At 33.7% G+C, this 18,018-nt stretch overlaps 1 protein-coding gene across 1 annotated transcript in view; it reads left to right on the top strand.

Annotated features, from left to right (window-relative positions):
• Positions 1–18,018, top strand: part of LOC110021764 (vacuolar protein sorting-associated protein 18 homolog) — a 98,217-nt gene that overhangs the window by 53,935 nt on the left and 26,264 nt on the right. Inside the window, exon 14 of the mRNA XM_020720386.1 lies at positions 15,844–15,922. Coding sequence (XP_020576045.1) covers positions 15,844–15,922 — 79 coding nt within the window. The remainder of the gene's footprint in view (positions 1–15,843; positions 15,923–18,018) is intronic.

Here is an 18,018-nt window from a genome sequence, read left to right as displayed (position 1 = left end):
GGGCGTAACAAAGGGGTCGAACCCGAGCTGCTTAACGAGTCGAACACGAGCTATTCACGAACAACGAGCCAAATTGACAGCCCTAGATGTTAGTGGTTCGAGAGATCGTTTTGACTAAACCCAAGTGATAACAACAGTGGCTTTGCCACAATATATTTCATATATATTGTATTGTAGAAGGAAAAGTGTACAGTCTTATTATTGACAGAGGCATTTGTGTGAATGTTATATCTACTCAAATTGTAGATAAGCGGAGCCTTATCACTCAAAAACACAACCGGTCCTATTCTTTGTCTTGGTTGTAGAAAAGAAACAAAATTATAGTTGATAGGAGGTGCATGGAGCTATCTTGGAGACAAGTTTCAAGATCTTATGAGGTTTGATGTTGCACTTATAGATGCTTTTCTTATCCTTCTGGAGATATAGTGCAACATGCATTACCGAGATGACATAATTCTAAAAATCCGCAACCTGCTATAGAGAGTTTCTTTTGTAGATGAGTTTACAACTAAATTGATCAAATCATATTGAAATGTGACTTGTTAAGACGAGAGGGGCACATAGTGGTGATGTGCCTTGGCTGGTTGGAAGAAATCTGTAGTTGCAATCTTATTAGTCTTTACACGATGTATAGAAGCTAGTTGTAATGATTGTAAAAACGAATTTATCACCAGGAGACCGCCACATCTTACGGAGAAGCTAGAACTTTGGCCCATACAATAAGAGTACATCCACTAGAGCACCTAATCTGATTATTGTCAAGAAGAAATTAGCCCAGGGTAGAGAAAAGGCGTGGTCACTAGCAGCTCTTAATTTATTCTCCAACTTGGTTGTTTTTCAAGTGTCATGGCTATGAGCATATCATATATAATTGCCCAGACGAAATAGTTATCTCTTTGATTGAGTGCAGAAAAATGAAAGAAGTGGACAGTGACAATGTGGACATGAGAGAAAATGAAGATGTCAGAGACCCTGCTGCAGAGGGTGAAATTCTAGTAGTTCGATGGATCCTGCAGTCTTATTATTAATAGAGGTAGCTGTGAGAATGTTATATCTACTTATATGTAGATAAGCTGAGCCATTTCACATAAAAACTCAACCAGTCCTATTCCTTGTCTTAATTGAAGAAAGTAAATAAAATCATACTTGATAGGATATGCGTGGAGTTATCTATTGGAGACAAGTTTTAGGATTTTATGTGGTGTGATGTGGTATTTATAGATGCTTTTCATTTTCTATTAGGCCGTTGTTGGCAGTATAACTTGTGCACATGTCATAATGGCTATAAATTTATTTATTCGTTCACCAAGGATGACATGTGTATCTTATTCTTCAAGATCAGATTACGCAGTGGTTATCACCATATTAGGATGAGCTTAGGAGATTGTAGAAGATAACGTTTAAGAATGTAGATGAATTTTGTGTGTGGATGGTCATGCATTTTGGCCTAACCAATGCCTTGAGTACCTTAATGTGGTTAATGACTAAGTTTTTCAAGCTTTTATTAAAAACTTTGTGGTTGCTTACTCAAATGACATAGTGATGTATAGTATAGTGATGTATAGTCGTTCAGAGGAGGAAATTTTTTAGCACTTGCAACAGGTGTTTGAAGTTCTTCAAACAAAGCAGTTTTATGACCACCCCAAAAAATGCCATTTTCTGGCATGTCAGTTGTGTTTTTTTGGTTATCTACTTTCAGTAGCCGACATCGAGATAGACCTAACTAAGTTTGAAGCTATTATGAACTAGCCCAACACGATTAGTTACGCTAGTTTTATGGCTAATTTTTTTTATTAATTAGAGATTAATAAAAAAATTTAGCTTGATAGCGACACCCTTGACGCAACTCCTCAAGTGTGACAATTTTGTTTGGTCAAATGAAGCTCACGCTAACTTCGAGGTTTTGAAGAAATAAATTGTTCAGGTCTTTCTTCTAGTATTTTCAAAAATTAACCAAGTGTTCAAAGTAGAGTGCAATGCCTCTAATGTGGGGATTGAAGCTGTATTGAGCTAAGGACATTTTTTAGTAAAAAGTTGACTGATTTTAGGAGAAAATACTTGTCTATGAAAAAGAAAATTTATGTCATTGTAAGAGCTTTCAATTACTGCAGTCATTATTTGCTAGTAAATGGGTTCATCCATTTCATTGATCTTGAGAACATGAGGTTCTTAAATATGTTAAGCAAGCTAAAGGGTAGACATGCCACCTTGGAGGTGTTCTTGTATTCATTTCATTTCGTGCTGAAGCACAAGACAAAAAATCAGAATAAAATAGTTGTTGTTGAGTTTTCTTTACTTATTGATCTCTGCCATGCAATCAAAGGTAATTGGATTTGAAGTGTTAACAGATACTTATATCATTCATGAAGCTTTTCAGGACATTTGGGTCTGGTGTCAGGATAAACTGTATGAGCTATTTCGTTAATTAAATGACTGTTTGTTCTACCAGAATAGACTTTATATTATTAGGAGTTTGCTCAAGAATTCTATATTATAGTAATGTGGAGAGGTGTTTTGGTAAACAAGGATTTTTTTGTGAGAAACTTTTTATTGGTATAAATTGGTATGGGATATGGAGAGGAACGTCCGACAGTGCAGGATGTACCATTTAGCTGAGACCTATGGGTAGAATAATCTATACAACACTAGCTCTTTCATATTGTCTTTGGTCGATGTATGAACTTGGTTATGGGTATCCCACGCAACGAAAAAGGAAGGATTTAATTATAATATTATTAGAACTGTTTTAAAAGATGTCATATTACAAACTTCCTTATCACATTTTGTACATTGCTATAAGTTGATATATGCTTCACACATTACAAACTTCCTCGTCATAGTGATAGTGCACTTGATGGTGTTCCTCGGATTATTAGTTCAAATAAGGATGGAAGTTTTTGTCTTATTTAAGGAGGATTTTCGTGGAGTACAAATGGCACAAAATGCCCGCTCAGTTCAACAACTCTCTCATCGATGAATGGACAATAGAAGTGGGAAACTAGAATTCGGGAAATCTCCTCAGGTGTTTTATGGGTAAGAATATTAAATAATGGAGTTTAATACTTTCTCAGATTGAGTTTACTTATAGTCGTTTTACTAGCCAATTCATAGGTCTTAACTCATTTGAGATTGTCTATGGATAGAATCCCCTCACAGCATTGGAAATAGTGTTGATACTTCTATTTACTAAGTTTTCATAGAGATATTGAGTTTAAATGCACAAGTGTGGGAAGAAATTGCCAAACAGAACACAAAATATTTGAAATAGGCTAATTGGTCCAGGAAGACTGTGATCTTCAATTAAGGAGATTTGGTATGGATTACACTTAAAGAATGATAGATTTCCTATGAGTTCTTTGGAAAGATCAAACTTAGAGCTGATGGACCATTTGAAGTTGCCAAGAAAACCAACACCTACATGATTGACTTGTTGAGTGACTAATATTTCTGTTGCCTGCAACATCGCATACCTATTGTCATAATACGATGATCCAGATGCTTCCAATGAAGAATGTGATGCCTTGCATACGTAAGGAGTGAAGTGAGGTTTTGTTCAAAATCGGTCCAAACTCATTCTCCTCTAACAGGTTTAGGGAATTCTTAATTCTCTTGATTTAATAATCATTTTTTTTAATTGGCGACTTTAAAACGTATCCCTAAATTCACCTCCAAATTTCAACTGAATTAATTTTTTAAGATTCTACACATTAAATCAATCAATTCGATATACAATACTATATATGGCTTATGAGCGGAATGAGATAAAAAATTTAAAGTTCTAATTTTAATTAGCATAATTAATCCCTTAATTATATCCTTAATCCACATGATTATTGTTCCCAACTGACATTCACGTGATATTTAGCTCTAGATGTGTTGAAGGGTTGGGATCCTTAATCTAGAACCTTTATATTTCTCCCTCCCCTCCCTTGATTCCTATTACTGCAAGCTTCAATGCTTGGCTCCTGTATCATAGGCACGAACAGAGACAGGCAAGAGGTTCGCCGAGTGCCACAACTCGTGGTTTAGGTTTCGGGGATAAAATCGGTGAGTACGAAATTCTCTTTCAAACTATTTGAGATACTGCTTCCTTCCGCACATTCCCATTTTGATGTTTGCCACAAATTTGTGCACTTTTTCATTTTGAATAGTTGTAGTAAAGGCGAGCTTGTGTAGGAAGCAGAGAACTCTACCTGAGTGCTTTCGTAAGGGATGTTACCAGGAAATCTACGAGTTAAAGGAAGGGTAATGGAATTGGAAGAGGAGGGAAGAAGAATAGAGAATTTCAGAGAAGGGCTAGTTATGCTGAGAAGCCTAGTTGAGTTAAGAAAGTTATTTTTTGGTTAAATCACGAAATAAGCCAAGATATCATGAAATCTTAAGATTTTACAAATTTTATGTTTTTTCATGAGGTAGTGAGTTTGAGACGAGCATGTGGAAACTCGTCGTAGGGCTGCCCCATCAATTCAGGTAAAATAATTCTAAGCCAACTCATAAAGAATAATTCGATTAACAAAAACTCGCTTGAATCTTAAAGTTTGGTATTATGTTCTATAGATTATTAATATCAACGTAAAGTTCATCTCGACATCAAGCTAGTTACTGAAGATTGAGAATCTAACGTGACAGTTGAGATAAATAATTAAATTTATAAATTTTAGTAATCTTCTTTATTTCAAAATGTATGTTTTAGCTCAGTTAGATTTAAATTACACTAGTCTCTTCATATTGTTAGTTGGAAAATATATGCTTCACAAAAAAAAAAAACAAGATATGTATGATAAATAGTTGCACGTTTGAGTAAGTATGCATGTCAATAGATGACTGAAGATGTCTTAAAATAATGTATATTATGAAGAATGAAATAATTTATTTATAAATGCTTGCATGTGCATATTACGAGCAGTTTACTTCTTAATGGTATAAACAGGGAATAATAGTACACTGCGCTCGTAGATGTTTTCCTACCACTCTAGAGAATCATGATGTTTAAATCATTAACTGCTATGCCGACTGAAGAATATCAGTCAGGGTTGAGTAGACATCTTAATACCCTATATAATTCTGATGTTTAGATCACTAACCGTTATGCCGATGTGAAATTATTAGGCAGGGGAAAGTAATGACTTTTCTACCTCAGATAATTGTGCTGTTTATATCCCTAGTTGTGTCAACGTGATGATATTCATATAATTCTGATGTTTAGATCACTAACCATTATGCCGATGTGAAATTATTAGGCAGAGGAAAGTAATGACTTTTCTACCTCAGATAATTGTGTTGTTTATATCCCTAGTTGTGTCAACGTGATGATATTGGTTAGAAGTGTCATGACCTGGCTCGAAACTTAGAATTAATCAAAACATGAACAAACGGGTGGACTGTTAGAATTAAATGTTATATATTCTTTTATAACTTAACAAATGAAAGAGGTACTAATCATATGAAATTAAAACAATATGTTTAAAATTACTTTGTTACTGGTTTTCGCATCTTCTATAAACATTATCTTTTCTAGCACTCATTGTTAATCACTTGATTAACCTGAAAAGTTAGTTTAAAATAACAATGTGCTAAACAAACTAATGAATACTCATGCTCATAAATCTTAGTATTACAAGAGAAAATGAAGTAATATACATGTCAGTTAAGCTTTTAATAAATTAATAAAAATATTTAATGTTATTCAGAGAGCCTTAATATATCAATAGCATATCAATTTTATTTTATATATGTACAACTGCCACAGAAGTACCGTCTAAAAATTGTGTCAATTAAAACAAATTGATATTAATATTCTTGTATATATGTTCACGTGAACCATTGATTAATATTCTTGTATATACGTTCACGTGAACCATTGTATATACGTACACGTGAACCCTAAACAAGCATGTCAAGCATATATAATCAGTCAACATAAAAATATTATTCATGCATTCATCACATTCAATTCAACATATTATATAAAACATACACTAAAAGCATTAATGTAAGTGGTTAAAACAATCATAACAATATGACCAACAACAACAAAGCCTTAATCCCACTACGTGGGGTCGGCTACATGAATGTTTTTTCTCCATTGCGTCCTATTTTATTTTCATTTAGTTCTAATAAACTAAGATCTTTTTTTTATACAATAAGCCCAAGTCTTCCTAGGTCGACTTCTGCCTTTCTTAACAGAAGTCTAATCTAAAACATCTACTCTCCTAATCGGATCATCAGATGGTCGACCCTTAATGTGACCGAATAACCTAAGACGACTTTCTCTAATTTTTTCTATCACAGGAGCTACACCACCTCTATCACGAATATATTCATTTCGCATTTTATCTCTAAGTGTAAAGCCACTCATCCACCAAATCATTCTCATCTCGACAACACTTAACTTTGTATTAAAGGCCAACATTCAGCGCCATAGAGCATTGCAGTTCTCACTATCGTCTTATAAAATTTTCCTTTCAGTCTAAGCGGTACTTTTCTATCACACAAAAGGCTCGAAGCATTCCTCCATGTCAACCAACCAACTTGAATGATACTATTAACATACCAATCTGTATCACCATCGCTTTGAACAATAGACCCGAGACATCTAAATCATTCACACCTTTTCATTTGATCACCCAAAGTTACACTTTTGTCACTGGAGCTACTACTACTAAAATTACATTCCATGTATTTAGTTTTAGTTCTACTCAAATGAAGGCCTTTAGACTGCAATGTAGACCTCCATAATTCAAGTTTTTCCTGGGTTTTTTCTCTCCTCTTATCCACGAAAAGGATACCATCAACAAAAACATACACCAAGGTACATCCTCTTGTAAATGTCCAGTAAGACCATCCATAATTAAAGCAAAAAGATATGGGCTTAAAGCCGATCCTTGTTGTAATCCAACAGAAATAGGAAATATTTGGTCAATTCTCCTTCAGTTCAAACACAAGTAACAGCTCTAGTTTACATATCTTTGATGACTTGAATATAAGTCATATTAATGCCTTTCTTCTCAAGAACTCTCCAAGTATATCTCTTGGAATCTTATCATAAAATTTTTCTAAATCATTCAAAATCAAATGTAGATTCTCCTTATTATCTCCGAACTTCTATATCAAACTTCCCAATAAATGTATAGCTTCCATAGTAGACCCGCCCGACATAAAACCAAATTGATTATGAGAAATCTTTGTAATACTTCTTAACTTATGTTCAATTACCCTCTCCCATAATTTTAAAGTATGACACGTCAACCTAATTTCTCTATAATTTGTACATTCTTTTGCATACCCTTTATTCTTAAAAATGGGATCAAATTATTCTTCCTCCAGTCATAACACATTTTTTTAGTTTTTAAAATGATATTAAAGAGTTTAGTAAGCCAAGTAACTCTCAAATCTCCTAAACATTTCCATACTTCTTGGGATATCATCAGGTCCTACAGACTTTTCATCCTTGGTTTTCTTTTAAGTCTCATGAACTTCTTTTGTACTATTGCGACGGTAAAAATGAAATTTTTTATTATTATTAACGATATTAAGATCACTAAGATGGATCGTATTTTCAGAAACTTCATTAAAAACTTACCAAAATAACTCACCCACCTATGTTGAATATATTTTCCTAAGAAAAACACTTTTTGATTTTATTCTTTAATACATTTAATTGAGTTAAATCATTACTTTTCTTTTATCTTTGTTTGGCTAGTTTTTCATTTATTTTTCACTCTTCTTAGTATCTAATTAATTATAAAGATCTTTAAAAACATAATTTTTAGTGTCACATATTATTTTTTAGACTCACTGCGTGACGTTTGATATTTTTCCTAGTTCTCTAAGCTTTTACATTTAAACAAATTTTTATAATATAACTTCTTTTATTTTATCTTTTCTTACACATTATTATTACACCACAAATTATTTTTATTTAAAGAAACATTTTCTTTTGATTCTCCAAATACACCTTTTACTACTTGTTTAATAGTGTTTGTTACGTTATCTCACATAACATTTGCTTTATCATGGGCATCCCAAATTTTGAAATATTGAGTTTTACTCATAAAAATAAATTTACTTTGTCTTTTAGCTTCCCCCATCTAATTCTACGATAATGAATCCTAATATTCTTTATTTTATAACTCTTCATCTTAAAAATAAGAACTAATAAACGATGTTGGATACTTAAATTCTCACTTGGAATGACCTTACTATCTTTACAATCTCGACAATCTCTTGAAAATAATTCATTAGTGTTTTATTAGATTCATTCTTATAAGTAATAATATGCGCATTTCTTTCCTTGAATAAATTATTAGCAATAACAAAATTATAAGTTAAAGCAAAATCTAATATGGCTATCTTCTTCCCTTCTCACTCCAAAACGGTAGCCACCATGAATATTTCTAAAATCTTCTACCACTCTACTGACATGTCCATTTATATCTCCTTCAATAAAAAATTTTTCTTCAAGAAGTATCATTTGTATTAAATCTTCTAAGTCATTTCAGAATTTATCTTTAAACCCTATATCTAAACTTACTTGAGGAGCATAAATGTTTATAATATTAAAAATTTTAGTATCAATGATAATTTTATAGGCTATAATTCTATCTCCAACTCTTTTAATTTTAACAACATTATCTTTCAAACTTTCTCCAATTTTATTAATTTTAACAACATTATCTTTCAAACTTTTATCTAGAATTACACCGTCTCTTACCAAAATAACAAAGTTTAAAACCTAAGTTATCAATCTCCTTAGCATTTTTTCCAACTCATTTAGTTTCTTGCATATATATTAATTTTTCTATGAATCATAATATCAACTAATTCCATTAATTTACCATTAAGAGTATCTATATTTCAAGATCCTATCATAATATTAATTTCATTAGTTTTATGGACTAACTTCTTTATCCTCATCCGTCCGTAATGTGAGAACCCTTACTTATTTGACACTACACTCGGGCATCGGTGTAGCGGCCCTTGCACATTTTTCACTGTATTCAGGCTATACAGCGCGTCACATGCTGTACAGCGCGTCACTTCTAGGGGACGCCCTTGCACTTATACAAAAATCATAAGAATTCATATCATGATTTTTTTCGACAAGTTTTACGCTAGTTGTCGACTACCTAACACAACGCTCCACTTTTCACATCCAGGTTTGGGACCGACAATGATAGTGTTAAAACTTGTGCAAGTATCATTAACTGCAATGAGAAAAAATAAATTATTGTTATAGATTAAAATTATAAGTATTTATTTCGATGCCGATTAATTTGTTATTCGGCTAAACTTCGACTCTTCTGAAATTGAAAACTTACCATAAACATAGTATATGAACTATTATTTCAATTATACATTAACTTTTTAATATTATGTATAAAATTTTCATATTTTACTTTATGTAATCCCACATAATTAGTTGTTTTTTTTTTAAATTATATATATATATATATATTTAAAAAAGATCCCAAACAGCCTCTAACATTTTAGTAGTTTCTACTAGAAATAGTGCTTAGAAATTTGATGCCACAAAAATCATGCAACTATTTAAAACTTTGCCCTCGCAGTTTATATCAAACTTAATAAAAATCCAATCAGAACTGCAGACTAATAATAAGATATAGAGAAAAAAAATGAAGTTGAAGGAAAGAAGCCATCAAAATCAGAACGACCAAGCCTCACGGTTATACAGATGCCTTATCCAGAAAATCCTAATGCCTCTCACTTGCTCAAGGATTTAACTCCTGGAAGCTATAGGAGTAACACTTCTAACTAGAATTTTAGTCAAGATGACTTAACCTTCCATGTATAGGTCTAAGAGCTATAAATATACTTATAGCATTCCCTTTAATTTCCTACACACAGACATAAACCAATTGGCCTTGGAGTTGGTCTGAGTCCACAAATCCTGCATGAAACTAACACAATTAAGCAGAAAGAATTCTACTGCATAACAGTTAGAAGCCACAACAGAGAGTATATATCCTGCCTGATATTGATGTTATGGAGGATGAAGCCAAAAATTATAAATAGGCATGGTTGATAAGGAAAGGATGAAGCATTGCCTCATGAATTGTTTATTTAGAGCTTACTCTCTTCATAAATAAGTGCCAAGCTCCTCAATGGTTGAATGCTTCGATAAAGGGTGAAATGGAAAACTTGTCAAAATATTGCACAACAAGCAATGTTATGAAAATTTCTCTAATGGACATCAACCATTTAGGTAAATTATATTAATGTTATGGGATAGGATAGAGTAGTTTTTAATTAAATAGCAGTGTTAAGTGTAATTTTTGCAATCTTTTGTGGAGGCCCAAGTAATTTATCTTTTTTATTATAATTTTGAACTTTTGAAATTCCAAAATAGTCCTCTGACGATTCATGTTGTAAATTGAGTTTCCACTGTATTGCAGTTCTCCAATTTAGTTCATCGTCTATACAAAATTGATTGAAAAATGGTCCCTCAACAAAATAGATCTCAATTTAGTCACTCATTTATAATGAATTTATATTAAAAGGAAAAGATACAACATGTTGTTTGAGTGGGTACAAAAAAAGACACCCAACTCATACGATACAACATACCCAAGATTCCCCCATCTAATTCTACGATGATGAATCCTAATATTTTTTATTTTATAACTCTTCTTCTTAAAATCTAGAACTAATAAATGATGTTGGGTACTTAAATCCTCACTTGGAATGACCTTACAATCTTTAAAATCTCGACGATCTTTGTTCTCATAAGAAAATGATCAATATGTGTTTTATTAGACCCATACTTTTAAGTAATATGATGCTCATCTCTTTTCTTGAATAAAACATTAGTAATAACAAAATCGTACGTTAAAGAAAAATCTAAAATAGCTCTATCTTCTTCATTAGTCACTCCAAAACGGTAGCCACCATGAATATTTCTAAAATCTTCTACCACTCTACTAACATGTCCGTTTATATCTCCTTCAATAAAAATTCTTTCTTCAAGAGGTATCATTTGTATTAAGTCTTCTAAGTCATTCTAGAATTTATCTTTAAACCTTATATCTAAACTTACTTGAGGAGCATAAACGCTTATAATATTAAAAATTTTAGTATCAACAATAATTTAAGAGCTATAATTCTATCTCCAACCCTATTAATTTTTACAATATTATATTTCAAACTCTTATCTATAATTACACCTACCCCGTTTCTAATGCGACTCTTATCTGAATACCAAAGTTTAAAAGCTAAGTTATCATTCTCCTTAGCCTTTTCTTCAACCCTTTTAGTTTCTTGAACACAGATATTAATCTTTCTGTGAATCATAATATTAACTAATTTCGTTAATTTACTATTAAGAGTACCTATATTCCAAGATCCTATCATAATATTAATTTCATTAGTTTTATGAACTAACTTCTTTATCCGCATCCGTGCGTAATGTGGGAACTTTTACTTATTTGACACTACACCCGGGCGTCGGTGTAGAGACCCTTGCACATTTTTCACTGTATTCAGGCTATACAAGACATCGTTTCCAGGGGACACCCTTTCACTTACACAAAGATCATAAGGATTCATGTCATGATTTTTTTCGACAAGTTTTACGCTAGTTGTCGACTACATAACGCAACGCTCCACTTTTCACATCCGGGTTTGGAACCGACAATGACAGTGTTAAAACTTGTGCAAGTATCATTAACTGCAATGAGAAAAAATAAATTATTGCTATATATTAAAATTATAAATATTTATTTCGATGCCGATTAATTTGTTCTTCGGCTAAACTTCGACTCTTCTGAAATTGAAAGCTTGACATAAACATAATATATGAACTATTATTTCAATTATACATTAACTTTTAAATATTATGTATAAAATTTTCATATTTTACTTTATGTAATCCCACATAATTAATTCTTTTTTTTAATTATTGGTAATATATTAAAAGGAAAAGATACAACATGTTGTATGAGTGGATACAAAAAAGGCACATAACTCATACGATACAACGCACCGAAGTTTCCGAAAATAGAAAAGATACATATAATTAGGGATACCCTAATTTAGTCTTGTCTCTGCCTCTGGTTCTCCAAAGAGAGCCAACTAATAAATTGGTGAGGTGTGTATCATTACCCGAAGTGACCAAAGTATCATCCATTAGATGCTGAGCTCAAGTAGGTATTCATTCTTCTTCTTCCTCTTAGATTGTAAACTTGTCATTCCCATCCGAAGATTAATCGCTCAGATGAGGTGGTAAAACCGTAGTAGAGAGATTACCAACCGTTGTAATATTAATAGGTTCCACAATAGGTTCTACTGTATGTGAAGTATGAGTTGCCGCCTCTACACCAGATATTTTCTGAAGAAGAGGAGCTGCAAGGATCTTCTGATTACCAGTCTGAGCAATATCCTTTTTATCTAAGGATCCTTCAATAATGTTATCAATAAGGTTTGAAGGTGTAGGTTGCCCAACTGGGCTATCCGACATCACATCAGTCACAAAAACAAAAGCACTATTGGCAAGGGGGGAACTTTCTCCACAGGTTGAGCAGATGTGTCCATGGCAATGGGGTAGATGTGTCCATGGCAATGGGGTTAACTCCTCCTTGTTTACTTGAGCTTTGATTTTCAAATTTGAATGGAGCCTGTGACATTTATCAAGGATATGCCCAAACATTTTACAGTGGGTACATCCACAGACAAATCAGACACCAAATCCTATCTTGTGGGAACTTTCTCCACAGGTTGAGCAGATGTGTCCATGGCAATGGGGTAGATGTGTCCATGGCAATGGGGTTAACTCCTTGTTTACTTGAGCTTTGATTTTCAAATTTGAATGGAGCCTGTGACATTTATCAAGGATATGCCCAAACATTTTACAGTGGGTACAATAAAAAGGGTCATGTTTAAAATGTTTTTGTTCCATGACAATTTGTTGTCAATATCCATTGTGAGTTGTACCCAGCAGACTTCAGTAATATCAGGTAAGGTAACATCACTTTCCTCAAATATTATGGCTACAGAAGGTCTGGTTAGGTTAAAGGTGGGCAGATCTAGCTTCATAGGATCCCCAAATATGTTCCCAATAGAATAGAGAACCTGATGATTAAAGAAATGTAACTTGATACCAAGTAAACTAATCCATATCGGAACAGTAGGAGACTCATGATTTGAGTCAAAATCATGAGACCACTTGAGTAACTTCATCGACTTACCTGCAATGTTAAGATATCTTTTAGAGAAAATCCGAGCGTAGTACTTGGCCAGGGTTAACTGAATTAACACATGTCTCTCATTAAAGAGTCCTGCTTTCTACTTGCATACAATTTTGAGATCGTCAAAACTTTTTCTGATAACTTTCATAGGTGGGTGCTTCCACTGAAATTTCTCAATGAGAGCGAACTTAATTTCTCAGTTAGGGTTGAAATTTATGAGTAAGAGAAAAAGAGTGATGCTTTTCCACTTTTCCTACTTATCTTCTTAATAAAGGGGCGGACACTTGTACCATCACGACATTCGTTGTAGCTTGAGGGGAAGATAACAATAGACTCCACAAGATAATTATTCACCACGTGGGCGAATGAGGCTTTGTCAGGATCAACCGAAGAAGAATGAAGCACCATCAAAATAAGCATCGATCCTTCAGCCCGTATATGCGGAAAAATTCACACAGAGGACGCCGCAGAACAGACGACGCTGTGGAGGACTCGCAGACACTTCAGCGAGACGATCCCGCAAAGACACGCACGACACCGCCGAAGACGAGCCTACATCGCGAGCCCTTCAGCCTGCCTCACAGACGCACTTCTGCAAAAGACGTCGCAGAAGACGAGTCGCAAGGATGATGATGCGCGAAACATACGAAAACGAAAGGAGATCGAGCACGAGCAGTGGAGCAGAAACCAGATTCGCCATAATGGAGAAACCTTAGCAGAGCAATATCGAGGAAGACGACGCCATTACATATATATATATATATATATAGTTTTATATATATATATATATATATATATATTATTCTTAAACCAATAAACATTACCTCAATCAGCCCTAAACCTAGCGGTTGGTCTCCTTCCTCCTTTGATCGCACGGGAGCTGCCCGTCCTTTTTCCTCCCACAGGAAAAACTCGTTTTTCTCCTTCACCCTCCATTTCTCTTCTTTGACGCTCGGCTAGGGCACGGTGGATATTCTTATGCATGCAAGGAAGCTCCTCCTTCGTCTTTCTCTTAGACTCGGCTCGATAAAGCGACGCAAAGCTACGATCCTCCTTCTGTGCTCTCTGACAACATGAATAAGAGATCCCGCCTCTCAGTTCAATTTATAGGGTGAACATGTTCGTTGGTTTTCGATCCCCTCATTTCCTCTCCCTTTCTTTTCGGTTTCTATCCCCTTGTTTTTTCTCCCCCTCTACAACTATCTGACTCATCACTTCTTCCACCACATTGTTCTACACTTTCGATTTCTCCCTCGGTAATCAAATAACACGGCATTACAAGGGGTGTGTTAGGTAATGTTTTGATAGTGCTCCTTACACAGATAAATGTATATGTTAAGAGTTTAAAGTAAAAATAAATGTAAAGTTAATTTATGTAAAAATATAGAGTATTTTCATTGAGTAAAGTTTATTGATACATACATTAGCATATTATAAGATTTCTCATAAAAATATAGATGATCAACATACATATTATTTTCTCTTTTTTGGGTTATTATTGTTTATAAGTGTGATCACTTCAGGGTTATCTTTAGATAACTCATTATGTTGGTTTTAATATTTTTTTTAGGTTTTTAGCTTTTGAATAAGATGTATATAAGGGGAGCGAATGTGTACAGGAGACGAGAACAACAACCAGAAAGTTAAAAACTTCAACTTATTAATTAAATTTGTTTCTTTGGCGGCTCTTTCTTGTATAATTGAATATTAAACTGTTAGTGATAGAAATAAAATAACAGAAAATTTCTTTCCACAGTCCGACTGTCTGCTTCTGTGTTGGTTAATTCCTTGCTCTTGTCCGAGTCATGAGACTCAACTCGTTCGGTCTATTATATGATTATTTGTTTCTTTATTTAGGTTATTATTATGATATTTGGTGTCATACATTTAAATATATTGCTAAAATTTTCTTTGAACATTTTTAGGTTTTGATTTATACTATAAAGGCCATTTTCTCGGGCTCCTTCTTGCCGGATTGCTATATCATTTGTTTTTTTAGGTGGCGTGCCTATAAACTTGATCGGATTTAGGTGTTGATTACTTCTGGATGTTCAAAGTCATACACCGCTGGTTTTTGTTTGTCAAGTCACCGAGTGCTCTAATTTCTCAATCACCATCATCTTTTCACTCTCCTTTATTGTCCTTTCTTGATTGATCCCCACTGTCTAGCAACCCTTGATATGAAAATCAATTTTGAAAGGTCTTCAAGAATTAATCTATGGATTTCATTATGGAATTTTGATGGGTATGAAATAATCTTGCATTGTTTGTTTACCTGTAGTATTATTTTCTTATGAATATTTTTTTTATTCTGCCTCCTTGTTAACTTTTTTCTTATGGAAGACATCCATCGGCTACAAAGAATTAATGTGGTACACTCGTTATGCTGATTTTACCATTTCTTTCTCCTTTATCTTCTTAGTACTCATGACGGATGACCTAACTTTTAATTAGTTGAACGCCTGCAAGGGTCTAAAAATCATGGGTCCTTTCTTGTCCTCATGCCTTTTCATCAAAACCATTTCTTCATTTATTCCGACATTGCTAAAATTATGAATTTCATTCTGTATGATTTTTTTATTCTTCTGAAATGCTTTTAATTAGGAGCTAAACGGATTAACTAAGCAAAAATCTGCTGCAGTTATGGCAGAGTTGATGAGCTAGTCTTCTTTGCTGCTCTAAAGGAACATTATGAAATTGTAATTCATCATTACATTCAGGTATAAGTTTCCTTCTGTTTGTTTCATATAGAGCTCTGATCATATGTCCAAAAATAAAATAAAATAAAAAACAAATAGTAAATTAATAAGATAAATGGCTCCTATAGATTCATTTCATTGTTAAATTTGTAATTTGAAATTCTTGAAAACATTTTTTTGTTTTTTTTTAGTATATGTTATCATACTGGAAGTTGTATTACTCATCTAGTTAGCTTTCTTGCATCCTATTACATTGTTTTTTTTCTTAAATTCATGTTTATTTTAGTTTTCTTGCATCATAGCATTCCGAAATAGTTTGATAAGAAATATATTACTCACAACTAGAAGCTTATTATTTACTTCTTAAAATAGTTTATTCTTAGTAAAAGAACCAAGGTATAAAAGTTCTGCTGAAAATGATCGATTCTGCCATTGAAACAAAAATACAGCTCGTTCACAATGGAATTTTGATATGCCTGAATCATTTTATTTTATTTTTTTTGGTTGTGTTTTGTTGTTAAAATTCAGTTGAACATTTGGAAATAAAATAAAAGCTCAATTGTGAAAAGAAGTTGTTTCAGTTTCTGAAGTTCATTGATTAACCTTTAAATCGTTCATGTTTATTTTGGTTGGGATTCTCAATTTTTGGTCTGTTTCAAGAATAACTGTGCCAGTTTTCTCTAATTTCATTGATTAGTTGTTTCCTTCCCTAAATAGATGTATGGCTTGCATGTTAGTGGATCACTAAGCTATCATGCTGCTGCATTTTGCCGTCCCATCAAATTACCTGTCACTAGGCTTATCTGTTTTTTCCAAGGTGATTTATACCTTTGCTGTCTGTTGGAAGCATAAGAATAATGTCACTTGAACAACTCCTTGGTACCATGCTGAAGCTTGCGTTCAGTTTTAGAATTTAAGCGCATTTTCTTATAAATTTTTGGCGCTGACCAACTGCAAGTAGTTTGGATGGTGATGATGAATAATATCTTCTTGAAAGGAAGCCAAAAGTTGAACTGAAACTTCCGGTACCATAAAAATTGCCTGAGTTTTGATTCTGTTAGCATTTCAAATCACATTTACGTTCCATCCAAGCCACCAAGCTGAAGCTTGCGTTCAGTTTTAGAGGCTTTTTCTAGCTCCAAATTTATGGTTTTTGCATTACATTTATTACAAAAGTACACAATAGCACAACTCATTGATATGTATACTTTTGCATAGTTCATTACATAAAAATAGCAGGTGCACATCCTCAACTCTATGAAAAATTTATTTTCTTAATTCTTGTTTTTTCATTTTATAAAAATATATAAATTTGATGAGCCGAGCTGGATTTAAAATTTAAGCTCATTTTTTTGTCAATTTTTTGACGCTGGCCAACTGCAAATACCTTGGATGGTAATGATGAATAATATCTTCTGAAAAGGAAAGCCAAAAGTTGAACTGAAACTTCTGGTACCATAAAATTGCCCAAGGTTTTGATTCTGTTAGTATTCCAAATCCTTTTTACGTTCCATCCAAGCCACCATATACTGGCTGGAAAGCAACTAAATTACATTTATTTAGATGACCCTTGAAATTTATTTGTTTATTTACTAATATAATAAAACACAATCCCAATGAGATCGGAACTAGTTCAAAAAAGGGGAAACGATGAACAAACTATCTGAAACAAATGGATATGGATTACAACACAACTTAAAATGGAAATACGACACAACAAGAACAAGCTCTGGCTAGGGCCAGATGAGAAGATTCGTAGGCGGTGATGGCGTCGGCAAAGCAGCAAGGGGAAGCGTTGGTGGCTGTACGGTAGGTTGGGAAGAGGATTTAGTGGGCGGTTTGAGGACTGGAGTGGAATGGAAAAGAAGGCTGCTGGTAAGGGGGCGGCTGAAAGCAGGGTGCTGATCGGTGGACAGAAAGAACTACTGCTGGTAAAGAGCTGACATATGCTGGTTGGCGGCTGGATGGGTTGGACAGCAAGCTTTGTTGCGACGAAATGGGCCTTCGGGCCAATGTGAAGGGTAGGGGTAGGGGTGGCCGGCGGCTATGTGAGGGGGAAGTAGAAGGGATAGGAAGGAGAATAGGAGAGGATACAGAACCACCTAGGAGCAAAATAC

The sequence above is a fragment of the Phalaenopsis equestris genome, unplaced genomic scaffold, assembly GCF_001263595.1.
Source record: "Phalaenopsis equestris unplaced genomic scaffold, ASM126359v1 Scaffold000143, whole genome shotgun sequence".
Lineage (NCBI taxonomy): Eukaryota > Viridiplantae > Streptophyta > Magnoliopsida > Asparagales > Orchidaceae > Phalaenopsis > Phalaenopsis equestris.
Note: the sequence above shows the minus strand (reverse complement) of the source record. Positions and strands in the feature narration are given on the sequence as shown.